At 37.1% G+C, this 14,196-nt stretch overlaps 1 protein-coding gene and 1 pseudogene across 1 annotated transcript; both read left to right on the plus strand.

Moving 5' to 3' along the window:
• Positions 1-381: 381 nt before the first annotated feature.
• Positions 382-2,487, plus strand: LOC106417088. The gene is made up of 5 exons (XM_048749052.1): positions 382-590; positions 702-766; positions 848-1,970; positions 2,052-2,113; positions 2,195-2,487. Exons 1-5 carry the CDS (start codon positions 382-384, stop codon positions 2,485-2,487), a joined length of 1,752 nt encoding a protein of 583 aa, XP_048605009.1.
• A 682-nt stretch (positions 2,488-3,169) lies between these two features.
• LOC106418483 lies at positions 3,170-4,938 on the plus strand (annotated as a pseudogene).
• The last annotated feature ends 9,258 nt before the right edge of the window (positions 4,939-14,196 follow it).

Genomic DNA, 14,196 nt, shown 5'->3' on the forward strand with positions numbered 1-14,196 from the left:
GGTAACATAGTAACGGATCAGAAGGATATAAAAAAGGAAGCAGAAAAGTTTTTCTCGAACATGTTGAATATGTGTCCTGAAGATTACAAAGGCACTACTGTGGAGGAGTTGAGAGAGCTTCTACATTTCAGCTGCAGTATGGAGGATAGTAGAATGTTGAAAGCTGAGGTTACTGCAGAAGAGATTCAGAAAGTTCTATTTGCAATGCCAGCAAATAAATCTCCTGGGCCAGACGGCTATCCTTGTGAGTTCTTTAAGCTGGCTTGGCCTGTCATTGGGAGTGATTTTGTGGTGGCTATTCAGTCTGTTTTCAAGTTCGGGTTTCTTCCAAAAGGAGTAAACTCAACGATACTGGCTCTTATTCCCTAGAAGACTGATTCGATGGTGATGAGGGATTACAGGCCAATTGCTTGCTGCAATGTCTTATATAAGGTAGTGTCTAAGATTCCTGCAAATAGATTGAAGAAGCTTCTGCCTAGTATTATTAGTGAGAACCAGTCGGCGTTCATTAAGGGGCGGCTACTTATGGAGAATGTGTTGCTAGCGGCAGAGATGGTGAAGGATTATCACAAAGAGTCGATCTCCCCAAGGTGCGTTATGAAAATTGATATATCAAAAGCGTTTGATTCGGTTCAGTGGGAGTTTGTTTTGAAGGGATTGGAAGCATTGGGTTTTTCTGTGAAATTTATTCACTGGATCAGATTGTGTATCACAAGTCCATCTTTCTCAGTACAAGTGAATGGGGAGCTCGCGGGTTATTTTCAAAGTAAGAGAGGGCTTAGGCAGGGATGCTCACTTTCTCCATATCTCTTTTTACTGTGTATGAATATATTGTCTCTGCAAATAGACAAGGCTGCTATGCAGAAGAAGTTCAGGCTTCATCCAGGGTGCAGTTCGCTATCTCTCACCCATTTGTGCTTTGCGGATGATCTTATGATGTTTGTAGAGAGATCAAAAGAGTCTGTTGAAGGCGCTTTGGCAGTGTTCGATGAATTTGTAGTATGGTCGGGTTTGAAGATAAGTATTGAGAAGTCTACTATATACATGGTTGGTGTGGCTGTAGAGGAAAAGGCTAGGATCAAAAGAAACTTTCCTTTGGCTGAAGGTACACTTCCTGTGAGGTACTTGGGATTACCACTTATGACCCAGGTAATGAGAAGACCCGACTATCAACCGTTGGTGGAGAAAATCAGATGCAAGATGAACACTTGGACGAGTAGGTGTCTGTCTTATGCAGGTAGAATGCAACTGATAAAATCTGTGATAATGAGTATTGTCAATTTTTGGTCTGCGGCATTCAGACTCCCAAGCCAATGTATGAAAGAAGTAGAGCAGCTCTGTGCAGCGTTTCTTTGGTCGGGTCCTGATCTTATAACCTCAAGAGCAAAGGTTGCTTGGAAAGAAGTATGTAAACAGAAAGATGAAGGTGGATTGGGTATTAGAGATTTGAAAGAAGTCAATTTGGTTTGTGGGCTGAAACTTATTTGGAGGCTTTTGTCGGGTAAGTCTTTATGGAGTAAATGGATCAAGGTTAATCTGATGAAGAAGAAAAGCTTTTGGGAAGTGAATCAGAAAAATCAAAATGGTTCCTGGATGTGGAGGAAACTGCTTAAGATCAGGGAGATAGCAAAAGGTTTTTATAGAACAGAAGTAGGTAATGGGCGTCATACTTCATTTTGGTTTGATTGCTGGAATGAGAATGGAGTCCTATATGATCTTTTGGGTGCTCGAGGCTTTATAGACATGGGTGTTTGTAAAGAAGCTACGGTCGAAGATGCTATCTCTAGGTCCTGTAGACGTCGAAGATATAGAACAAGGATGTTAAATGCCGTAGAAGAGAGTCTGAACAGAGTAAGAGACAATATAAGTGGAGATAAGGAGGATGTGAGTCTATGGAGAAGAGGCTCGGGTTTTAAAAGTTCTTTCTCCACTTCTGAGACTTGGAAAATAATGAGAGGTGATAGAGTGAAGTATGACTGAACCCGAGGAGTTTGGTTTACTCAGGGTACTCCTAAATTTGCCTTTATGGTGTGGTTGGCGAATCTTAATAGGTTATCTACAATGGACAGAGTAATCCATTGGAATCCAGGAGCTGATGATGAGTGCGTGCTCTGTAAAAATGCGAGGGAAAGTAGAGGCAACTTATTTTTTGAGTGCTCTTACTCTATACAACTTTGGGAAAATCTTGTTAAAGGGATTATGGAGAGTTCTTATACAAGTTCTTGGTCAGAGATCATGCGGTTGGCTGCGGAGGGTTGTAACATGGATCGAAAGAGGCTTTTCTGTTTCCGTTATGCGTTTCACATTGCAATATATGGAATATGGAGAGAACGAAATAGAGTTAGGCATGGGGAGAAGCTAATGCCTATAACTGTGTTGAAGAAGGTGACTGATAAGGGGGTGAGAAACAAACTTAGTGTGATGAGAGCTAAAGGAGTAAAGGGTATGGAAGATGCTTTGCAACTATGGTTTGGCACTAGAGTGTGATTAGCTTTGATTATTTTATACGGGTTTTGTACAGAGTTTTAACTCTAGATTGATACAAGTGTAGCATCTTTTGTAAAAAGGTTTTTTTGAGGAATAAAATTTAATATTCTTTCAAAAAAAAAAAATAGATGTTTTACTGTCTAAATAACATAAAGAACATCTCAGAAGCTGTTTAAATAACGTAAACATCTAAGAAGCTTACATCTTTTTTTGGTTATACAACGGTCGAAAGGTCTTTCCGGATTCGCTTGTGTCGTTGATAGGTAAGGCTTTACACGTAAACCACACTCACACTTCGCTGGGAATCCACGAATTTCTCCTCCATGTTTTATCTCTGAAGATGAACTCATCATCAAATCGAGACAAAAATGTGAAGAGAGGCCATCTCTGAGATTACAGATTTAGGGATTTCGATTTGGAGATATATTGATTTCGAGGTTTTCTAATTTTAGAACGACGTCGTTTGGTGTTTAACAGAGATAGTAACGGTGATTAACCCCGTTTAATCCCTCTGTTAATCGAACTAACGTCATATTAAAATTGGCTTCGTCAAACTTAGTTGAAGCCTTAAATTGTTAGTCATGATAAATTGATGATTTAATTGGTCCAAAAGTAAAGTTCATGTTTTTTTCAACCAAATCAGAAATTTCATTGTATAAATGACAATTTTCCCTTTTTATTAAGTCCATTAGGATAAGATCACAAGACCCAAAATTTAGCAATGGACTTCCCACTACTGTTGCGAAGCATATTATTTCCCCTGTGCCTATTATTTTCCGTCATCCAATCACGTCCGTACACGTCATCACAGAAGATCCAACTTCCCGGCGATTCCTTGGCCCTCTCCGTCGCCGATTTCGGCGCCACCGGCGATGGTATCCACTACGATACCTCCGAGATACAGTCCGCCATTAACGCCTGCAATCATCACTACACCTCATCTTCCTCCATCTGCCGGGTCAAGTTTCCTCCCGGCACCTACTTGACCGCCAAGCTCCATCTCCGATCCGGCGTCCTCCTCGATGTGACGGAGAACGCCGTGCTTCTCGGGGGACCGAGGATTGAAGATTATCCGGCGGAGACTTCGTCGGATTGGTACGTGGTGGTGGCGAACAACGCGACGGATGTTGGAATCACCGGCGGAGGAGCAATCGACGGACAGGGATCTAAATTCGTGGTGAGATTCGATGAGAGGAAGAACGTGATGGTGAGCTGGAATCAGACTGGGGCTTGCTTGGGTGATGAGTGTAGACCTAGGCTTGTTGGATTCGTTGACTCCACCAATGTTCAAATCTGGAACATCACGCTTCGTGATCCTGCGTATTGGTGGTCAGTACTATCTCTTACTTGTTCCTTGTTCCTTGTTCAGCCAAGATCAAGAACTAATGTAGATCTCTGGTTTTGGATTTGCAGTTTGCATATCGTGAGGTGCGAGAACACTTCTGTCCACGACGTATCAATCTTAGGCGATTTCAACACGCCAAATAACGATGGCATCGACATAGAAGATTCAAACAATACTTTCATAACTCGGTGTCACATCGACACAGGAGATGACGCAATCTGCCCCAAGACTTATGTTGCTCCGCTTTACAACTTAACCGTTACAGACTGCTGGATCCGGACCAAATCCTCCGCCATTAAACTTGGTAGTGCGAGCTGGTTTGAATTCAAAAGTCTCGTCTTTGATAACATCACCATTTTTGAATCACACAGAGGCCTTGGCATGCAAATACGCGATGGAGGTAAACAGTTTCCTTCTTTCGCTACATATTACTCATAAACTACTCATGTAAGTGACCTTTTTGCAGGAAATGTGAATGGCATTACGTTTTCAAACATGAACATCAGTACAAGATACTATGATCCGTCCTGGTGGGGAAGAGCAGAACCAATCTATATAACAACTTGCCCGCGCGATTCATCTTCAAAGGAAGGCTCAATCTCGAATCTCCTTTTCGTTAACATAACAATCGTTTCTGAAAACGGAGTCTTTTTATCTGGCTCTCCAAACGGATTACTCACAGACATAAAGTTCAAGAACATGAACATTACTTTGAGAAGATGGAGTAATTACACTTCAGGGCTCGTGGATTATAGACCTGGATGTCAAGGTCTAATGAACCATAGCGCCACAGCTGGGATCATTATGGAACACGTGAATGGGTTCAGCGTTGAGAATGTTGACTTGAAATGGTCAGATGATAATCTGAATGCTTGGAATGTTCCTCTAGAATTTAGACCTTCAACTGTGAATAATGTTTCCTTTGTTGGTTTCAGTTCTGGTCTCTTACACGAAATTGTTTGAGTTTGATTGTGTTATTGTTGGTGAACACAAGATTCTAGAGTCATTTATGTTTGGTTTAATGGAGACTTGGATTCTGATTTATTTGACGTCCTAGATTTAAACCAAACTGATCCCTTATATATTAATTAAAGAGCATTACAACATTTATTTTGTAGCTACGTGTCATCATCACTAGAATGATTCATAAAATCCTTAGAGAAATAGGTTGGTCCATCTAAATATATAATAAATTTTTTATTAAACTAATCATAAATACATTATTAATGTGCTTCATTATTTTTTTAAATAAAATTACGGAATTGTCTAATGTGACTAAAGTATATATGACAACTAATGATTTTGAATAATAAAAATTTGATAAAAATAAGTGTATCTTATATTATATTTGTTTTGATTTTAAACTATTAAAATAAATTAAACAACCATATTAACCATATAATAAAAATTTAGATTTTTTGTATATGTTATATTTTGAATTTTTAAAAATGAGTATAAATTGCGAAAACTGTAAAAAATCTGACATTCAAATTTTGTGATCCATGGTTTAAAATTTTTGTTATGACATGATACACATGATTACAAAATCATATAAGTCGAAAATATCATTTAATAAGTATTTAGATTCAACGATAAATAAATATTATATATATATATATATATATATATATATATATATATCATTTTAAATTAACCTATATGCCATATAAAAATACATAAATATTTTAATTTTGAAATTTACTTTGATTTTTTTTTTTTGATAAAAATATATATATCATTTTTTTAATATTATAAATTATTTAAACTATTTAACCCACATTGAAATTTTATTATCAGTAATTTAAAGTTTTTTGTTATAACATATACAAATGATAAAAAAAACATATGAGTAAAAAACATCATTTAAAAGATATTACTATTAAAATATACTATATATATGTTACTATCATTTAAATTTAATTATATACTATAACAAATAGAAAAAAAAATTTTAATTATAAAATTTATTTATATGTTCACACAAATTTAATTATATAAGTAATAGTTACTAACTTTTTAATTATTAAATATATATTTATTATTTTATAATATGTTAAAAAATATAATACATAAAATATTTTTATATATAATGTTTATTTCGCGCAAGGCGCAGATCTTAACGTAATTGTATATATATTATACACTGAACAGAAGCGACACGGCTACCAAAAATGAGAACGAGTTGAACTAACACCTTATGATCCGCAAAACTGAACCAAATTTTATTAAATATTTGGATGAATCCTTCAATTCTGAAATCAAAAAATTAAAACCAAACCAGAACTGAAATCGAATGGGCACTCAAATTTTTAATACAGATTATATACTTAAAAAATAATTAAATTTAGATTTTGAATAACCAAATATCTTTAAAATGCTATTTATAAATCTAATTACCCTAAAATCCGAATGATCAAAATATTTCTTTACTTGAAATATTTAATGGTGATGATTGGTGACTGTTGTAGCTGCTATCCACAACATTATTTTGACTTACAACACTAAATATACGGGAAAACGGTCATTTCATACCTAATGTATCTCAATATGTTCAATTCATATCCGACTTATGTCACAGTGTAAAAATATATCCGAACTTTCGAAAATTTCAAATAACATACATGTTGTTTATTTTTTGAGGGAAATCATACATCAATCATCATATCAGCTGCCATATCATATAATTTTGTTGACGTGGATGTTACGTTGGCTAATTTTGCTGACGAGATGCCACATGAACAAATTTCTTTTTTTGAAAGAAAAACAAAATTGTCATTTTATAAAAATTATTTTTTACAAAATGCAAAATTTATAAATTATATTATTTAGCAAAATTGACATAAATTAATTAAATCATAAAATTTTAATCTTATAATAGGAGATATATTCGTAAATTTGCCGATCCTATCACAATACCGTCCTTTATAAGAGTTATCTATGTGTTGTAATGATTCAAATTCAATGCTAGTGTTGCTTTATAAGTATATATTTCTTATGATTTTCTTTTAAATTTTAGATTTTACGTCGGGTGATCTGAACCAATCCAACATAACTCAAATCCAAACGATATATGGTTACTTTATGTGTTCTAGTATGTGATACAAAACCGACCCGAACACTCAAGTATGTGATACAAAACCGACCTGAACCCGATGAGTTATATCTGATCCCGATCTATATTTACAAAAAATGCCAGTATGTGTCCTAGGCCATGTTACAATATAGTACCGAAATCCAAAAACTTGACATGAACTCAATGGGTACCCGAACGTTGTATTTAAGAATTTATTATGTAAATTTGTTATTAGAGATTTAAAAATAAATATCATATATTATATTAAAATTTCTTATTTAATTAAATTTGTTAATTTTACTAAATATAAATTTTAAAAATTTCACATTTTCTAAAAAATATTTTTATAAAACAACCATTTTGATTTTTGCAAAAAAAATGTTTTTGTACACGTGGCATCTTCATCAGCAAAATTAGCTTAAATAACATCCACGTCAATAAAATTAGATGACTTGGTGATAACATTCAAATTACCCTAAGAGTGATTTATACTCTCTCAAATAAGAGTTCGAGTTGTAGTACTTAGGGATCGAATTCACAGGGAGTTAGGGCACGCAATAGATCTAATAGTTATATGATTAAGCTTGGCTAATAGTTTTAATGTAAATTGCAATGGTGAGCAAGGCAGTTGCTCGGCTGATTGATTGAGGTTTGATGGAATGATGGTTTGCTAGACTTAAGGTTTCTATTCAGGCAATCAGGATTATAGTAGTATAGAAACTAAGGTTGGATATTCTAGAACTCAAACTAAGCAATAATCTATCAACTCTTGCATGTTTAGATTATCTATTACTAGATATAAGATCTCAACTCTCGCATATTGATCTTAAGAAAGTGTCGATCGACGCTATCAACGAGCTGTCGATCGATACAACTACCGAATTTTTGATCAACGACCCTTCTAGCAAGCTTTAGAGAACATGTAAATAGGTTTGATAAGTTCACTAGGATTCCTAAATCAGCTTCCGCTTGTTTCTAGCAATCCTAGCACAATGTAAATTAATTCAGACAGAGAACCAAGCTTCCTCTTGCGCCCTAATATCTATAGGCAAAGTCCTAGTTAGCTATTCTAGAATACATGCATTAAGAACAATTCAATTGATTCATATTCTAACAACTTAGCAGTTCTATATTTTGGGCTAATCCCTCATGACTATCTGAACCCTAAACCTAACAGGTGGATCTATTCAGACATGAAGTTGTCAAAGAAAATCATAGAAAGAATAGATGAATAGAATAGATAAAAGCAATAAAGAAACCAAAGGAGTTCCAGGAGGATTATGAAGGAGTTCCTCCTTTCTCTCCTAACATAGAACTACGAATAAAAGAAAGCGTAGCCGTCAACAATGGCTTAGAAAACACATAAATAGGATTTTATGTCGTCCAAGGGTATTCTTGTAATTTTTGGTTGCTTCCGGGCTTCAGTCGGTCATAAAATATGCTCAGCCCATATTATGACACCAAGGGTGCACCGTCTAGCGAGGAAGACTGACCACTCTTCAGTAAACCATGCATAACTTCTGCTACATGATGCTGATTGACCTCAAACCAGCAGCATTGGAAAGCTAACTCAAAGCTCTATCTTATGTTATAATATGGGCTCAATCTAACGGTGGAAAGGTCTCAATCCATAGCTAAACATCTGACGCGTCTGTGCAGCTCTGCACTCAAAAGGCTCCAAAAGACACCAAAATCACCACTTTCCTCCAAATCGTCTCTGAACCTGTAAACACTGTAAATAGACTTTATATCGTATTAAATATATCTTAAAATATCTATATACCATGACTAATAATGGGTAAAATTCATGGTATATCAACTCCCCCAGACTTACCCTTTTGCTTGTCCTCAAGCAAAACATAGAGTAGTCCTGTGAAAGAGGTTTGAAAACAGCAAAGACTCACACAATTTTAAACTTACTACTTTTACCTCTGCAATGTTGCAAGCCACATCAGATCAGTGCCAACTTTAGAGGCACTTCATGTACTAGACCTTAGCTTAGCAACCAAACCCTCCAGCCCACAGCTTAGCTGATTCCGCCTGACATACCCCTCTACTGACCTCATTTCTGCATATAAATGTGTAGGCTAAACCTTGGGATTATCGATCAAAGGACACATGGACTCTTACCCAGCAGGTATCTAAGTAAACATGTAGTCTTATTCTGGTTTCTTTTCTCCCTATATCTCTCTTCCCTGAATCATTTTATCTCAAATCCAATGAACAATGATGCTGATGTAGTCCATCTTCTTCATCTTCTTTTAGATTTTTCTTTACATTTTTTTTCTTTTCTTGGCAAAGTGTAGGCGAATAGTGGGGTCATCGGTAATGTACCTTCCCCTCGCTTCCAACGATGTGTGATCAATCCATTAGAGAAGAATAATGGGGTCGCATGAGACACTCCTACCCCTCTAAACCGCAGGAAATCATTTCAATCTTTTTTTTTTCTTCCTGTATGCCGAAGAGAGGAGAGAAGGAAACCAAAAATTTACAGACTTATACCTTTCAGACCTGAAAGAGGAATCCGATCCAATGTATACCAAGCCCCAAGACAAACAAGTTCAATTGATTAAGGTTGGAAGTTAGCTTCGGTTCCTTCATACTTTCTCAGCTAGCATGGATGTTATTGGCAGGTGATCCACTTTGGCGTTTCCATTCAAATTCAGCTACAGCACATGGAACCACAATCTTCACAAGATCATGTATCCTCTTCACTCTTTTGTGAAACTTAGCAGCTTCTTCTGCGCAGATAGGTGGTCTCAGATGTCTGGTGACAAAAAGGTGTGGGGTCTCATACTTGTACTCTCTTTGCTCAACTGGTTCCAACTCAACTATGTATCCTGGTAGCTCGTCCAACGATGGGTGTCGATCGATATCATTAGGTGAGTGTCGATCGATGCAGTCGAGTAGGTGTACATCGATGGTATATGTTGCATGTCGATCGATGATGTAGGGTGGGTGTAGATCGATGATGTATGGTGATTCTCGATCGATGCCAGCTTTTAGTGAAGTTCCCAGATCGTCATCAAGCTTCTTCTCCAAGTTCTGATCTAGATTCTCAGGTTGTGCTTCATCCTCTAGCTCCAAGAAATCTTCCATAGTGATCTCTCTATCTATATCTGGGACAAGATCACAACTTGATACATCGGTGCTCTTCTGTGTCGAGTCTGCACTGTCACGAAAACAACTCGGTCTGTCATGGATTTCAAGAGGTGTCGATCGACAACAGGATATTGTGTCGATAGATGTTGAGGTGCTGGTGTCGATCAATGGTGAAGTCGTGATGTCGATCGATTGTTGACGCCGGATCCCTTGTATCAGCTTCGTCAACTCTGCTCGGCTCTCCAGATCCATACTGTTCATCATCTTCTACCATATATTCCAGCATAGATATCATCTCAATCTCTAAGTTTACTGCTGCTTCATAGCTAAATTTGTTGAAAAAGGTGCTTGTAATGTCCTCCCAGCAGCTTAGAGATCATGGCTGCAGCTGTCTGAACCAGCGGAATGCATCTCCAGAGAGAGAATAAGGGAAGATCTTACAGAGTATGTGATCTACAGATATTTCATTCTGCTTACTCCTTGAAACTAGATCCTCAAGCTTTTCGATGTGGTTTCTGGGATCTTCACGAAGAAGACTCTGGAACGGGTCTTGACCTACCCAATCATACCATTCTCGGCTCATATCAAATCATTCATCTCAGCAACAGCAATAACATCATGGATCACATCACTATGAACATTAATCAACTGTCTGACGCTGTTGCGAGTGCGACCTTCTTTCTCTCTTAACATCCCATTCTAATCGACCTTAAGCATGAGCACTTCGACCTTCTCTGTCTCCACACAAGTGGTGTCGGTCATCGGATGAACAGTACCATGACGACCAGTGCCGCGGTGAACAGTGTCGCGATGAAGAGTGTTTCGATGAACAGTGTCGCTATGAACAGTGTCGCTATGAACAGTGTCGATCGATAGTTGATGAACAGTGTAGATCGATGGCTGATGAACAGTGTCGAAGTGAGCAGTACTCGAATGAACAGTGCTGGGATGAACAATATCGATCGGCACGAGATGAACAGTATCGATCAGCACGAGATGAACAGTACCGATCGACCTTGGGTGAATAGTGTCAATCGACGCCGGATGAATAGTGTCGATCGATGCTTGGATTTCTACGCTGCCAATCGCTGCTTGGAGGGTGTCGACTGCCCTCTTAGACTTATGGATCACGCGTTCCAAATCCAGTGGCTCTACTAGTAGGAGATCTATTTACTTGATGCTTCTGGTACTCATATGTATGTACATGAAACAGAAGAAAAAAAATTTATGAGTTTTTTATAACAGTAGTAAAACCTAGACTAAATCTAACTAGACAAGATCTAATGGCGATCAAAGCTCCCAGGCAATGACACCAAATTTGATCTCACTCAAATTACCCTAAGGAGTGATTTATACTCTCTCAAATAAGAGGTCGAGTTGTAGTACTTAGGGATCGAATTCACAGGGAGCTAGGGCACACAATAGATCTAATAGTTATATGATTAAGCTAGGTTAATAGTTTTAATGTAAATTGCAATGGTGAGCAAGGCAGTTGCTCTGTTGATTGAGTTAGGTTTGATGGAAGGATGATTTGGTTGACTTAGGTTTTCTATTCAGGCAATCATGATTATAGTAGTATAGAGACTAATGTTGGATATTCTAGAACTCAAACTAAGCAATAATCTATCAACTCGCATGTTTAGATTATCTATTACTAGATTTAAGATCTCAACTCTCGCATATTGATCTTGAGAAAGTGTCGATCGACGCTATCAACGAGCTATCGATCGGTACTCCTTTCAGACCGTCAATCGATACAACTACCGAGTTGTCGATCAACGACCCTTCTAGCAAGCTTTAGTGAACAAGTAAATAGGTTTGATAAGTTCACTAGGATTCCTAAATCAGCTTCCGCTTGTTTCTAGCAATCCTAGCACAATGTAGATTAATTCAGACAGAGAACCAAGCTTCCACTTGCGCCCTAATATATATAGGCAAGGTCCTAGTTAGCTATTTTAGAACACATGCATTAAGAACAATTCAATTGATACATATTCTAACAAGTTAGCAGTTCTATATTTTGGGCTAATCCCTCGTGACTATCTGAACCCCTAACCTAACAGGCAGATATATTCAGACATGAAGTTATCACAGAAAATCATAGAAAGAATAGATGAATAGAATAGATAAAAGCAATAAAGAAAACAAAGGAGTTCCATGAGGACCCTGAAGGAGTTCCTCCTTTCTACCCTAACCTGGAACTATGAATAAAAGAAAGCGTAGCCGTCATCAATGGCTTAAAAAACACATAAATAGGATTTTAGGTCGTCCAAGTGTATTCTGGTAATTTGCGGTTGCTTATGGGCTTCAGTCAGTCATAAAATATGCTCAGCCCATATTCTGGCATTACCGTCAATCGACACCGAGGGTGCACCATCGATCGACAGTCCATCTCCTCGACAGCTTCCTCCCGCGAGGCAGACTGACCACTCTTTAGTAAAACGGACATAAAGTCTGCTACAGGATGTTGATTGACCTCAAACCGGTGGCATTGGAAAGATAACTAAAAGCTCTATCTTATTCTAAAATATGAGATCAAACTAACGGTGACAAGGTCTCTATCCATTGCTAAACATCTAACGTGTATGTGCAGCTCTGCACTCAAAAGGCTCCAAAGACACCAAAATCCCCACTTTCTTCCAAGTCGTCCTTGAACTTGTACACACTCTGAATAGACTCTATATCGTAGTAAACATATCTTAAAATACCTATATACCATGGGTAATAATGGGTAAAATCCATGGTATATCACTTGGCAGCTGATGTAGCGACTGATGTATGATTTCGCCAAAAAATAAACGACATATATGTTATTTGATATTTTCGAAAGTTCATATATGTTTTTGCACTGTGACATAAGTCATATGATTTGAATATATCGCGATATGTTGGATATGAAATGACCGTTTTGATATATTTATCTGTAGAGTTACAGATGTGCTAAAATATATTTATTTTTAATTTATTCAAATATTAGTTTGTAAACAATAAAACCCTAGCTCTAAATATATATGTATGCTGCCGTGTATAATGAAACTCTCCTCTTTTTTGTCAACTTCTCGTTTATAAAACGAAAGCCCAATGGGCATATAATTACAATGTGACTCATTAAAATATTAAGCCCATTTCGGAGCCACTATTTTAGATAAGTATAACACATGATCGATCGTGGCTTCGTTTCCTTAGTCGTAGAGGAAAGATCGGTTCCAGAACTATCTCGCCGGGAAACCTTATGTCTTCCATCTCCGCCATGCTTGAGATTGTTTGCATGTTCTTCAAACCTTCAACCGCCGTTGATCTCGAAATCTTCTTCTCCGATTGTTAGAACTGAGCACCGGGAAAAGCTTAAAGATCCAAGAGTCGAATCTCGTCGGAACACTAACCCTTGTGGTAGCTCCGAGTCTTCTGGATTCTAACTTGAGATCTCCAAAGCATGATCCAAATCTCAGGACTTGATATTCGTAGAGACTTAGCATATTCTCCAAGGCGAAGCTTGATACCACCTCTGAATCAAGGACTAAGCATGTCTAACGAAAAAGAAGAACAAAATCTTTCGATCAACTGGGATAACTTAATAAAGCAGAAGGAGAAGAACTGGAATATATATAACTCAACCCAATCGGAAAAAGATAAGAATGATAATCAGTTCTGACATGGTTGAGATTAACACCACAAAAAACTCGCCAACGCGAAAAAAGTAAAGTTTCGCCAACACGAAGGGAAGATCGCCAACGCGAAGTAAAAGAAATCGATCTATCGATCGAACAACTATTTACATCAAAAACAAAAAGAGATTGGTAACCGGCGGCGTTAAAACCACCGGTCACCGGAAAACGTTTTTCAGCTTTTAGAGACTTCTACAGAAAAGGTAGAGCAAAGAGAGAGAGAAAGGTTGTCCTCGATTGTTAAATCTTATGAATGAAACTCTCCTAACCTTAAACTTTTCCGTACCTTAAACTCTTTCGTAACTATTGATTTATGATTATACAAAAAGTTATTTTTATAGAGATTCATACTTTATCAAAACATTAGAATTTTTAATTTATCTAATAATTTTTTATTGCTATAAATTTTATTTCGTTTTTATTAATATGTTGTTTATTATACGTGTATAATAGTAATCTATATCTAATACTAGGGTCGGTTCGCGCTACGCGTGGAATATGAGTTATGTGTGATTTCAAAACTA

This window comes from Brassica napus, chromosome C2, assembly GCF_020379485.1.
Source record: "Brassica napus cultivar Da-Ae chromosome C2, Da-Ae, whole genome shotgun sequence".
Taxonomy (NCBI): Eukaryota; Viridiplantae; Streptophyta; class Magnoliopsida; order Brassicales; family Brassicaceae; genus Brassica; species Brassica napus.